This window comes from Hetaerina americana, unplaced genomic scaffold, assembly GCF_022747635.1.
Source record: "Hetaerina americana unplaced genomic scaffold, ioHetAmer1.1.p SCAF_11, whole genome shotgun sequence".
NCBI lineage: Eukaryota > Metazoa > Arthropoda > Insecta > Odonata > Calopterygidae > Hetaerina > Hetaerina americana.
Window position 1 is genome coordinate 40028469 of NW_027286181.1, and position 14246 is coordinate 40042714.

General features: G+C 39.4%; 1 protein-coding gene across 1 annotated transcript in view; it reads right to left on the minus strand.

Moving 5' to 3' along the window:
- The window catches only part of LOC139701162 (glutamate receptor ionotropic, kainate 1-like), a 469093-nt gene that overhangs the window by 14818 nt on the left and 440029 nt on the right, over positions 1-14246 (minus strand). Inside the window, exon 7 of the mRNA XM_071599737.1 lies at positions 6815-6967. Coding sequence (XP_071455838.1) covers positions 6815-6967 — 153 coding nt within the window. The remainder of the gene's footprint in view (positions 1-6814; positions 6968-14246) is intronic.

Genomic DNA, 14246 nt, shown 5'->3' on the forward strand with positions numbered 1-14246 from the left:
GAGGAGCTGTGATTGGAATTTAGGAATGCAGATAAAAATAAGTTACGTTTACGGATGATCAACTTTTAGTTAGCAAGTAAGCCAAGGGGTTACAGCCATTTATGAGCGCATTAGGAAACCAGTTTCCATCAAAAATCGGAAGTGGGATGAATTAAAAAAAAAAGTTATGAGGTTTTTGAGAGGAGAAAGGCTAAGTCAAACGTTAAATTACTATATGAGGGCTAAAAATAGAGTGAGTGGAATGGTTTATGTAACTTGGTAGTTTCTAGCATCAAAATGGGAAAAGCAGTAGATACATAATGAGAAGAATTGCGCAAGGCAAAGAAGCCTTCACAAGTGGACGGGGGTTGATGACAGTGACTTGGATTAAGGATGTCAAGAAAAGACTTGTTAAAACTTTGGTGTGGAGCTTGATTTTCTACCACTCGTGAATTTAGTTGATGAGCCTAGATGATAGAGGTAGATTGGAGGCTTTTGGAAATGCATGCGTGGAGGAGGATGGGAAAGGTGACATGGGTGGAAAGGAAAACAAACGAGAAAATACTAGGCGTGGAGGGGGAAGACAGAGGGTTGTTGGGAGAGGGAGCAAGACAGCTGAAGAGCATTTTTATTTGCAATGGAGTTTTAAAGGCCGTGATAGAGAGGAGATCATTAGGGGAGGGACAAAGGGGCAGTAATAGGATAGGAATGCTGAAAGAAATGGGGGAGCATGGAATATACAGGGTACGTTCCAAAAGTAATGCAATTAAATTTCCTGCGCCGCTCCTAGTGGTCAAGGTGGAATCAAATTACTTGGAGTAGGTTGGGGGGACAATGAGCTTTACCTCAAACCAGTCTTAGTTCTCTCCAAGCTGTGAAAGCGGCAGGATGTTAGTTATTGAAACCTCTGCGGGCCGACGAAAGACCAACCGTGCGGAAATAGACAGGAAATTCCCTGTATGTGTAATTGAAGAAAATTTATTGTAATGTAGGGTGTCAGGTTATGTCATTTTAGGGGAGGTTTTAAAATGTAGAGTCGTTCAGTCCATCTGATCCCCAACTTAAAAAGGAGGACTACCAAGTAATAATTTTATTTATCTGCACTCAGCAAACCAACCAAAATCCCTTCTTACTAATACTTCTTTGGCCAACAAAGTGCCTCTTCTAATATTCCAACTTATTTGCTCATTAGTCTCAAAAATACACCCAAATTGTATATTCTCCTCCACTAGTTTTGTTCCTCCGATTTTAATGTGTAATTTTGTGAATATAATTACATTTGTTTTCTTCTGATCAATCTTTATCTCATAATTTTCACCCTGGTTTTCTCTATCACTTAGTAATAGCTGCAACTCCTTGGCTGTGTGAACAACAGCTTGCTCATTTTGTGATATTATTTAATGCTAACTTACTAAATAATCCCTTTACACACATTTGTCACCGATCCTAATTAAGTCCACACATTTCCCCTGCATAAGCGTTAAAAAGACACTGGTGGCAACGGACAACCCTATCTCGATTCCATCTCTATCACTGTCCATCCTGATTCTTCTTCCCCAGCCCTACCCTTACTTGCGCCGTTTGATTAACATGGATATTAATGTTTTATCTAAGCTATCCTTCCAGTACACTACAATACTTCCCTCAGATTTGTCTACTCTTCTCTGTTCAACGTTTATTCGAAATTCATGGAGCTGATTGTATTTTGTATTATCATCTATTTATGTTCTCATCACAATTATATATATATATATATATATATATATATATATATATATATATATATATATATATATATATATATATATCACGTGCCTTCCTCCTACTTCTAAACGGATAACTGATCCTCTTTTTTTTAGGTCGTGGTTTTAAGCTATTATACAACCTTTTACAGATGATTTTCAAAGCTTACTCAACCGCCCGTGAAATTAAACTTTTGGTCCTATTTTCACAAACTGCCTCTGTAATCTTTTTTGGGAATGGGAATAAAAATTGCCCTAAATAAGTCTTCCGGCTAAATGAATTTCTCATAAATTTCACGGTTGAGGAAAAAAAAACATTTCCTTTCATTCCCACTGAACTCTAGAAATCCTTCAGGGATTAAGTCCATTTCTACTGCTCAATTTGATTTAATTTTCCGTAATGCTTTCTTTAACTCCGTTTCCAGAATTTCCGGACCCAAGGTATCCTCGCCCACATCTCATTCCATTTCCCTGTCTAAGCTGGCTGGTCTAATCTCTTTACGATAAAGTTACTCTACTCACTCTTTCATTGCTCCTAAATCTCTACCGAATCATACTTATGGCTTCATTGCTTCATCTTGTATTGCTGGTACGGTTTTTCCATTACTTCAATTTAATAAGTCCCTTTCTCCTTATATCCTCCTCCATTTCCCGCTACAATTAATATAATGCTTGAGTAAATGTGATACATTTGTAATATTCTAGCTTAAGTATCAGAAGGCATGCGCACACATAATTATTGTTCTTCATTAATTTCTTTTCCTTGATCATAACACGGCGTGGACACAGTATCTCAAAGTATAATGTAGGGAAGCTGGACACTTACATGTCTATTAGCGGAGGTATGATTTCCCACTTCTCTTACACTTTACCACTTTACTTTACCTTTAAGTCTGAAACTATGTGCCATCCTTCATGTCTCCATCCCGGACCACATGGTAATTTTTCATTTGTGGACACTAGTTCTAAGAAGAGTTAAGTTCAGAAGAGGTAGTTCTGCTGAGTTCTAAAAAGGTAGCTGAATAAAAAAATGAGTTTTACAGAATTTGAAAAATATTGCAACTCTACTCTAATTCCTTGAAATCTCTCAGATTAATACCAAAGTAGTCCATTGGTTCTGGCAATACATCCTTTCCAAAAAGAACGAGGTAAAGTAAAATTTCTTCCCATTTACCCTTTTTACTGTTACGCTTTCTTCATTATCATGAAAAGGCTATCAATGAATTTGATAGGAAACCGAAGGCTTATTAATATGTTCAAGGGTTATTGATATAACAATATTTATAGATCCTACACATCACGTGCAAGTATATATATACTTTATATGTAAGTATATATATAAATGCTATATATATATACATGCTATATATATATTCCTTGCGTTCTATTAAGTCTCCGCATCGTACCAAAATTACATTGGCAACATAGAATTTTTATGCCGACGGATAATTACGCAAGCAGAAACGTAAAAAAACCTGTTGAATATTATCAATAATGAATTATGCTTACAGATTTATTTTCCATAATTTTCATCGACTTAACCTGGGAAAAAATACTCTTGACGTCACAGTAGTGTCTCAATATTTTTCATGTTCTCGATAACATCCACCCTGAGCGGTCGTAAACGGGAACCAATTTTTCATCCAATGCACTTCTCCGGCCCCCGGCTCAACTGGGAAGGACTGAAAGGGGAAGGAAAAGGTTTCCCCAAGACTCAATTAGCATAATCGTTCGAATCCTTTTCTCATCAAAATTCCTTCTCCTTTTTTTTCCGCTCAAAAATTCAGGGAGGAACTTTTTCTTCGCACATAGTAATGAGGCGTTATTTCATTTCCCCCCGGGCGACATATGTTACGACGAGGGAAAGTTGAGTCTTAGGCTAGTAAGAAGCTGCTTGGAATTTCTCTCTCATTTTTTACCATCCACTCGGAAGCCACTACGTCCCTCCTCGGTAATCCTCAGCCTCCCCTGCCTCGACTCCGTCGATAGCGAAGAAGACGCAAGAGGAAAAGGACCAATCAGCGAGAGGAGACGCCGGGAGAGGAATCATGGGAGGGAATTGGAGATTAAGAGGAGGATGAGGGGAGATATATATATTGGCGGAGAGACGTAAGAGGATATGAAAATTGAACCAATCACGTTCCTGCGAATCGTTAAAGCTTCTCTTCTTCTCGTAATGAAGTGCTAACCGTGGGTGACAAAATTTCTGACGCAGGTACAAAATATGATTTGAACCCGAATATCGAATACTCATAAGTTTTAGATAGGCTAAGAATCATGAAGCATTGAGTTTCACTCGAAGAATTCATCGATGAATCAAGGAAATTGACATGTGGGCGAATACAAATGACAGTAACTACGACTTCGGATTACATCTTTAAGGAATACACTTTAAATATTTTTATGTGCTGTCACCATTCATCAGGACAGAGTATTGTGGAGACTGGCTATATTAAATAATATTTCCTTAAACCGTAAAGGTTTTTTTTACACTATTATAAGAGTAAAAATGGAGGGGAAAATTGAGATCGGTGTGGGGATTTACGGGGAAAGTTAATCCCTCGTCAGTGATCAGACAAACATTCAAAATAGTTGGACGTTTACATTTATACAGAGAAGGTTATTTACCAAATAGGTTTACGAGGAAATTGATACTATTGCTAGGGACCGTATTTGGAAATTTACAAATACACACAATCACACTGATTAGCCTCAAGCGGTTTACGGGGAAGTTTTTCCCCGCTAGGGATCGACTCTGGACTATCTTAACCACTCACGTGTTAACTCGGAAGGAACTTTGTGAATGTGAAAGTTCAACTATTTTGAATGTGTGTCTGATCACTGGCGAGGGATTAACTTTCCCCGTAATTCACCACACCAATATCGATTTTCCCCTCCTCTTTCACTTTTATAGTGGTGTAAAAAAAACCCTTTACGGCTTTAAGAAATATTATTTAATATAGTCAGCCTTAAAAGAGAACGTAAGAAGCACAACTTGTCCTTTCCATAGAGTGGTGCTGTGCTGAGTCTTTATTTGGTTACTAAGAGCTCTGTTGTAATTATTATACCATCACAACCAGTAAAACATGATTTTTCATGCACGATCCTTGACAGAAAAAACGGCTTTGGCCAAAATTGATGTAACTAGAAAAATAGCTAAAAGAAAGCGTGCAAGCTAAGATAAAATACAACTGAATACTGGAATAATTACTATTACCCTTGAGGTTTGATGCCTACATGTTGAATGTGTTGTAATGTAAAAGCAAAAGATAAATGGCTGTGTACGCATAGCCGGAGGAAGGATAACAGCTAAGAGGGAAAGGAGACTAAAGTTGCAGAGGAAAAGGACTTAACGAAAATAATTACTTAAATGGAGCCCGGGATAAAACTTAAAACCAAAAAAGTAAATATAAAACTAAGATAATGATCTGTATTCGAAGAGATGAAAATATCTTTATGATGAGGTCATATACAAGTCACACATTGGAACAAGTGGAAAGATTTTGATGTTTAGGAAGCTGGTTCACCGGTCCCGGAAAAGAAATCGGGTATTAAGCAGGAAAATACAAGCAAAGGAGGGTTTCTATCAGAAGATATCTCTACTAATGGCAGAAATACCAGCCTTAGGAAATCATTAAGAAACATTTCATGAATTCGTCTCTCCGGGGCTTACTAATTCTACGGCCATGAGTGGTAAATGACAGGAGCAGAAGGGAAAAGTAGATTGGAAGCGATGGACATGTAGCGCCGGAGAAGATTAATGAAATTAAAATGAACACACCGTGTGACTAATTGACTGACTAGTATTTGAAAGGGTGAGAGAAGAGGGAAAGTTACGGAAGACGCTTGCAAGAAGAAAAGGAAAACTGTTAGAACTGATTTTCAGGTCCAATAATCTATTGAGGACCATAATGGACGTAGTCATTAGTGGGAGCAAATTTGAAGGACTATAAGGAGGAATTACGTAAAATAATTAATGAAAGATGTCGGATCAAGGGACGATAAAGAAATAGCCATTGATAAGGAACGGTATAGCAGGGAGGGCTTGGACGAAAAAACTTCGAATTGACAACCTAGTATGATGTCCCTATTTTCTTTTACGATGCTATCAAATATAAATTTGTTAAAAATAGTTGGATAATACGTAAAAAGATCGTTACATGTCTCTGAATGGGGATCAATCTATTTTAAGTGGAAGTGAAGGGAGTAAAATAAAGGAATACAGTAATTATGTTCACATAGTTTTTTACGAAGTTGACACTACTGCAAATTTAAATAAAAAGCACTTATTTTACGTATTTTTCAACAAACTAAATATTATCTTAAAACTACAATTTGTGGATTTCAAAATATTAGAAAAATAAGAATGGAAACATAACGTTTAATGTTGAATTCAACACGGAATAAGATACCAGAGTAACCTAATTTGAAGATGAATTCTCAGTCTGATCTCCCACGGGCGTCCACTCATCAATGCAGAAACGATGACCAGATCAACAAACATTTACCGATAGTTGATCGATGATCATACTTTGCATTCGTTCCGTCAAGCAATCGATCTTGTGTCCACGCTAAGCCTCACATTCGAGGACACAATCCACAGTCGCACCAGGATTGATGATTCACCCCTAATTGCCGCCGGTGGAAACGGTACTCAGACTTTGCCAAATAGACGAAAAAAAAAATAATCACGCGAATCCGGACCGAGCACATTCTCCGACTGATGATGGGACGGAATCGCCGGGGCTGCAATTTTATTTTTTCCCTTTCGGATTCATTGCTTTGCATTGCGTTTCGTGCACCGCGATCCAAGTCGGGAGGGAGGGAGGAGACGGGGAATGCACGAAATTGGATGGACGCGCCTCCGCATGGCGTTCTCTACTTTCCCACCCCCTTACCATCTCCTCCCCTCCAAACCCCTTCGCGGGACGCACTCCGTCCGGCAGGGGGCTGGGAGGAGAGGGCGTGGGCGGGTATGGGGGGGGGGAGCGTCGACCACACGTGACGCGAATGCCGGGATTCGTTCGCGGACGAAATATTTGCGTGGGCGTGCGCGAATGTGCTTCTCCCCGCCGACAATTCGTCTTGCTCACCGCATTTATGTAGTTGTACAGGCTGAGGCCGTCGTCCCAGGGCTGCTCCAATTCGCAGGAAAGATTGGCGGGGCGGAGGACGTGGCTTCTGTCGAGGGCGGCCAGCCCCCGGGCGAATGCGTGGACAGAATCGAACATCAGCGCAGGCTCGGCCTGTGGTGGGGAGAAAGAGAGAGATAGAGAGTAAGAGAGTAAGAGAGAGAGAGACAGAAAGATAAAAACACCCGGGACGAAATAAGATGGGGTTATAAAGCAAGAGGGTGGGTGTTTTATTTCTTGGGAGCACTCACCGCCGGAGATCACCGTCGAACGGGGGAACAAGGGGTGGACGGGATTTGGGATTACTTAGAGGAGAATGAAAAAGAATAGGCGGCCGAGCTATGGCGCCGCCAACCTCTTACCAGATGCCCACCGACCTTGGAACAGTATTTTATCTCCGGCTTAAGGGTGTATTCAAGGGGGGATTCGCGGGTAATTACTACTACGTCCATTTTTTTCTGAAAAATTACCCATTAAAACCGCTATCTCGTGTTGAGGATCTTGAATTTATAGTTACAAAACAACACGAAGATTAATTTGAATGGTGAGAGGAGAGGCCATCTCGCATAAACTCCAGGTATGTGAATATCGCGCATGATAGCAGGGGACAGGAAAGTTTTTCCCCTTGGCACCTGTGGTTTCTAGCAAGCCTTATTACTTCAAGATCACTTCAAGATCACTTCAAGATTACTTCAAGATCAAGATCACCTGCGTATGTTCATTTAGTTTTCAACCCGAGAACTCTGAACAGGCAACCAAGAAAACATTCGAATACCCACGAATTTTAATTAACAGGCATGAACTCAGAAATGTATTTCATGAGGCTACTACTCCATTGAAATCATAGATGTTAAAGAAATTTCAACAAATAATCATGCATTTATTTGCTTTTTTTAAGGACTCAGTATAATTTATGACATGTTCATATATTTTCTGAATTCTTACACTTGTAGGAATTCATGATATGCGGATGTATTTTATGGGGACATTGAGGCAAAATTCTCGTAGGCTTAATTTTCCATCATGGGTAACATTTACGTCCGTTACGTTAATGATCTACTTGCTGGCATGGAGAGAAAGATAAAAGTAAAATGAAAACAATTTAAAATGCTCAGTACTTTTACACGAATTCACTGGCATAATCTAAATCAGCATTTGTTATTCAAAAGATAAACGTACACCGTAGTGCGAAATCCTAGGGAATGGAGGGAATAAGACTATTTAAGTCTTTGAAAACCCATGCAGGAAGTGAATACGAATACCCTGACACAAGAGGTAGTTAGGGTTGTAGATAAATACTACAACACTGAGGTTGTAGATTAATAAATACGACTACAAGGCAACTATTATGCACATTTACTATCTGGTGGCATTTAAAGAGACAATAATAATAAAAGTACAATAATAAGATAATAAGTATAAGTTAAAATGTATCCGAAAGGTTTTAATGTGTCAAATCATGCCAATCCAAAGGTATCCGGTATAATGTGCATGCAATGCGTATAATAGAGTCTGAATGAGGGGGTATTGTTGAGAATAAACTACTGGATAAGCGTGTTTCTTTGACAAATATAATTAATGAAATATATACAAATTATTAATAAAGAAATCATAATATTTTTTTGAACAATTGCGATCATATATAAGAAATCGTTTCACTTGGTTAGCAGGTTTCCATATTTTATAAAATTTATGCTTGGTCTTTCCCTATCCACCTTCACTTTTTTAGAAATGATAGAGATAGGTGAAAAATTAACAAACCCAAGCGTGTTCAAATTACATGAATGAATGAAAAAATAAAAAAGTGTGGTTGGTATCTTGAAATTAATTTTACCTTTAAAAAAATAATTCTATATTCTACTTAATCAGTAATCCTTTCCTGAACAATCTAAAATACATGCCCACTCATAATAATATATCCTGGTTGTTAATCCCCTAGGGAATGTTTCTCATGCACAGAAAAGAGTTTTTGAAACCAAGCCAAACTTGGTTTAAGATCTAAGATACAGAAGTCTTAAGAAGGTTTAACAAAAAGTGACTGTTGGCTGCCAATAACTTGCATCACTGAAAACTTCGTTTTAATTAAATTTAATTCAGCCTCAAGGATAAAATATTTGTAAGTTTTCAAGAATACTTGTAAATCAAGGGGTCTTTTGGGTCAAGATGTTGTGGGCAGGAATATTGAAAAATATTCCTAATAATATTAATCCAAATTTTTTTCTATTGAAAAATGACTGCATCAATTTCGTTAAAGAATTTTCCAATGTGTACATAAGAAGGCGTTGATATATATGAAATAAATGAAAATAGCTTTCAAGCCCAAAATACTTTGCTCACATATCCAAATTAATTGAATTTATCCATAACACAAGAAAACATATATTTAATTGTTTTAATCAAGAATATTGCCAATTTTTTCAATACATTCCTTTAGTGCAAAAATAAGGGTACCATTAGCAAAAATGAAGTGTTTTACTTTGGCGGTAAACTTTGAATAAGGAATTTTTTACTTGATCAAAACTTGCAGAGGAAAGGGAGAAGACCATTTTTCTTCTGATTTTTGACGATGAAACATACATTTTTGATAATTATCGGTATTTAGTTACCGATCAGAGGATTAAAGGACTCTTCGTCTACCTGGGCAGCGGTATAACTTGGGATAGAAGATGTTTGACTAACATCAAGAGAAGAATAGCTCCAGCTGAGAAGGCGCATATGAAGCAGAGGTAACTACTACGTTCGAGGTACCTGAGGCTGCAATCAAGGAAGTAGTTTGCTAAAACGTTCGTAAGGGTCATGGCACTCTTTAGGATCAGAGACATGGAACATTGTAATAGTGGACAATAGAAGAAGCCTTTGAAACTTGATGCTGGAGGCGTATGTCGAAGATTAAATGGGCAGACAAAGTGAGTAACGAGGAATGAAATAGAAGAATATAAGAGGAAAGAACTATCTGGAGAACTTTACTGAAAAGAGGAACTTGGTGGATTGGACAGAACTTGAGGCACAATGGATTAGCTATGGAAACATAATAGTATGAAAATAGTAGAAGAGAACATTGAAGGAAAAATCACGTAAGAAAGACCAGGAGACAAGCACATAGGAAAACAGTAAGAATGTAGTCAAACATTGAAGCTATCAGAGGTTGATTAACTACGATTTGGATCTAGCTTCTTTAAATATTTATAGTTCAATCCGTCTTACTAGAGAATGCAACTAACTAGAAGTGGAGTTTTTCCATATTATCCTTCGAAGCTTGTTCTTTATGCACACCCTATGGTCCTGTGCACATGCGCAAAACTCGTGCCACGTGAGGACTCAAAGACGTCATCCTTCAAAACAGCATACTATCCCGGAAAACACGAATTTCACGATTCATGCTGCTGCTATAACCTGTAGGACGAGGTACAAAAGCCTAAGCATGGTGCTTGCGTTGACCAAAGTTCGCATTAGTGAAAGTTTACTGATGTTTAATCCATTAAATGGATGAGGAGGGACTTTGAATTCTTCATATGTTTGCCCCAAGGCCCCCTTCTTAAGACTATTTTTTTAATTTACAAGTATTTCATTTTGTTCATACTCAAAACATTTCAATAACGATCAATCTTTGAAAAAAATTCTCACGTCGGAATTTCACGGAATGTTGTTCCAAAAGGTTTGCTAGGGTTCCTAATTGACGATGTGATACTACTCTACCATCAAAAATGCTAGTATAATTAATCGCTTTTTATATAATAATGCGAAGTTTTACTTCACTTGATTAGAACCCTTATACAGTTTCACAAAGTAGAGCCAAAAAGACCTTCGTTATCTGTTCCACTTTATATTCCTCTAAAAGACCGCGTTAATTGGATATCAGTGGTTAAAAAAATAACCAGGTTTCAAAAAGGCGGCGGTGGTTGGAAACACTTTGGAATAGGTGGAGTTTGGCATAAGAAAAGACAGTTGTGTAAAGATCGTGAGGTCCGTCTCATTGGAGAAATTAAACTCAATTCGATTCGCTTGGAAAGGAAACGTTTCACTGCGACGGGATTCCCCGCCAATCTCGAGCATCACAGCCGCGTGGCACGGATTATAACACCACCCGACGAAGTGGAAAACCCAATTGTTAGTCTTCATAAACGTCGCGTGGCTTTGACCACGACCCCCGAGCCCCGGTGGCGCGCGCGGTCAGTAGCGACGGGAGTGGAAGGGGACGGTAAAACGATCGCCAGGCTTTACAGTTGCATTTTTGATGCAATTCCCTCTCCGCCCTCCCAGGACAACCTCCATGGCTGCACCCATGCGCGTGTATAAAAGGGTCCAAACCGACATCATTTCGCTCCGCTACGTGCCGCGACGGACGGACCCGTCCCCTGTTACAAATCCACCTTCATCTCCTCCCCTTCTCTCTCTTCCCCGCGACACTACCCCTGAACCCTCAATTACGAGAAGGGACGGTTGAAATCTCTGGAAAAACCTCTCCCCGCCACTCCGGGTAACTAGGGTGAGGGGGGAGTGGCTGCATTTGAGTGGATTGCCCCCGACGGGCGCTTCCACACGTTCGAGCCCGGGCGCACGAGTCGGCACGAAAATATTCTAAATTCATCGTGGCGGAACATTAGAAACTCTCGGGCTCACAAAAGACGAGGAGTGACTTTGCTGTCCGGAAATGGGGGTGTCAACTCCATCCAATGAAAAACGGTTAAGTGCTACAGAGTGGGTATGACGCACTCCAATTACCATAGTACGTAGTTCAGTCCCGTTACACAAAAAACAAGACAGATGGCTCAAACGGTAGACGACAGTGAAAGAGGGCTAGTGGAATGAGTAGGTGTACGTACACTCACTATGAGCTGAATTTAAGCTTTGAGGACGCAAAAATTCTGTGAATCGAATCGTAGTATGTTTAAGTTAGCTCTAGAATTTCAATGAACTATAAGGATGTTTTTCGAGACCAAGCACCCTTTTTATCGTTCTGTAAACATTCAAAACTACAATGAGTATTCTCAAGGTTATCTAAGAAATCAATTTAGAAATTTCTTCTCACCAATGTTCAGCGAAATTTACATTTTTTTAAATACGCCAACCGCCAATTACTTTGAACTGACAGTTGATTACTTTATTTGAGATAAGAATAAAGGAATTGTATTATGTATAGAGGAATATCCTGATTATGCAAATGTCTCTACACGATGCATTCCTAATTATAAATAATGAATTGCAATTCGCTATCCCTAAAGTGACATATACTATCCATGATGCTGATGAAATTGGTGCTGTCACCTGTCTTTGATCAGAAATTTTTCCCTTCGACTTACGACGGTAAAATGTTTATTTTACAGAACAAAAAGACATTTGTGGAATAGCTTATTTTAGCAAGCTTCTTACCCATAAGGAGACGGGTTTTTCCCTTCTACTTGAGAAAATTTTAGACGAGAAATGGTTAATCTCAGTTTTATTATCTGATGCCTTATAACATAAATCTCAATCGCTGGAATATAATTTTACTTGAAACACTTAACAGTGATTTAGCACTGAAATGTGATTTTATTGCAGGACAAGATTTATTTAAAAAGCAGGAATTTTTTTATGATGATCTTGCCAGATTCATTAAAGTACGTGGTAGTTAATAGAAGCAACATCCGAATTACAAATTGACCGAATGAAAGACGGGCTGCAGCCAAACCAGTTCAAAGGTATTTTATTAACAAGCTATGGCTAAAATTAAGAAACACTAAAACTTGACTATTTAAGTATAATTCCTTTTTTGGAAAAGGAAAAAATTAATTATGCGCAAGATGAGCATCATCTCCGGTAATATTTTTTCTTACCCAATTTTTATCCTTTTCACTTTATTTATTTTGCTTAATGTTTAAAAAGCCCTGTCAAATCTGAAACACTTACGCAAGAATTGAGCTCCATTTTTTTTAAATAGTTACTTTTCTGAGCTCATTGTTTTTACTCATTTCGTGTGCAGTAGATCCTCCCTCTAGCTTCCCACATCCCTGAAATGCTCTCTTACAATCATGACATTCTAAATCTCACTTGTTTTCATCATCCTTCCGCCCGAATTCTTCGAATTTCCACGCCAACTTCCTTTTTTCCCAACTCTTCTCCGCTTGTCTTTCTTTCCTGATTATTCATTACACAACCTTCCCTCATACCCACAACTCATAAAGCTCTAAATCTAAGTTCATTCTTTTCTCTCAGATACTTGATATTGAACCATGCAATGCAACGATCCATATTAAATCCTTGACTAAATTTCCCTTTGCTCGTCTGCTCAGAGTCCCAGCCACTTGAAGATTAAAAAAGGATCTCGGTGCAGGCTGAACTTCTAGATAAAAAATTTTCCAAGGAATTTTTATTCTCCTCACTTAAAAATTACGGTGCATAATGGCATTGAGGCACAAAAAAGAACCTAGATCGTAGGTAAATACCTCAGTCGTTATCCTAAAGTGCTTAAGGGTGCACTGCTATCTCTCGCCATGGATTCGTACCCACTTTTTCTAGGGCTTATGTGGGCCACGGACCGACTAAAATTTCACACCATCCACCTCCTCCGCTACCTCCTATAATCCACAAGTTCCAAAATAGCTCTCTTGACCTTTTTCGAGCTATTTTCCGTGAGGACAAAGTCGACGTGGAGGAAGAGGGATAAAAATAAAATCGATTTGAAAATTACTTGGAAGAGACAGAGTGAGGTGGAGGGTAAGAAAGGGAGACTGACGGAAAACGGGACCGTATACGAATAAAAATTATATTTCGTATCCAGGGGCTCACACATGCCTACACCACACACACACACACACACACACACACACACATATACACACACAAGCGGGCACCTGCACATCCAGCACCTCGTCGAGATTCCCTTTAAAACCGCTAGATGTCATGCGGAGGAGCTCCGACGTCGTTAAAACTAATGGCTCCATTTCCCTCAAACCGAGAGAGAGAGAGAGAGAGGGGTGTCTCCTTCCTCACCCCCCACCCCTCTCCGCCAACCAACCCTCCACCTCCCGCGCCTCACGCGTCGCCCCATAATCCATCGCGCCGGGTGCCTCGCACGCGAGAGGAAGAGTCGCCCGCCTCGGCGCGCGGGAAAAGCGATGACATTACGCTGGAGATTTTCCATTTATTGGGAGGGCGAGGAGGAAGATGGGGTGAGGAAACAAGGGTGGCTGTGGGAGAGTAGGACGTGAGTAGGTGGGGGGAGGGGGTTCAAAGGGACTAGTAGGTCTTTAGGGCTGCTCGATAGCGATGTGCTTCGAATTCGATATCATTATTATTACTAGCAGACGCCTACCGTTCATGCTAGGCTATCATTGATGGACCTAGGGATCAAATGCTTTGCTTTACCTCTAATCCACGGCCAACATGGTACTTAAAACCATGTGCTATGCCTTAC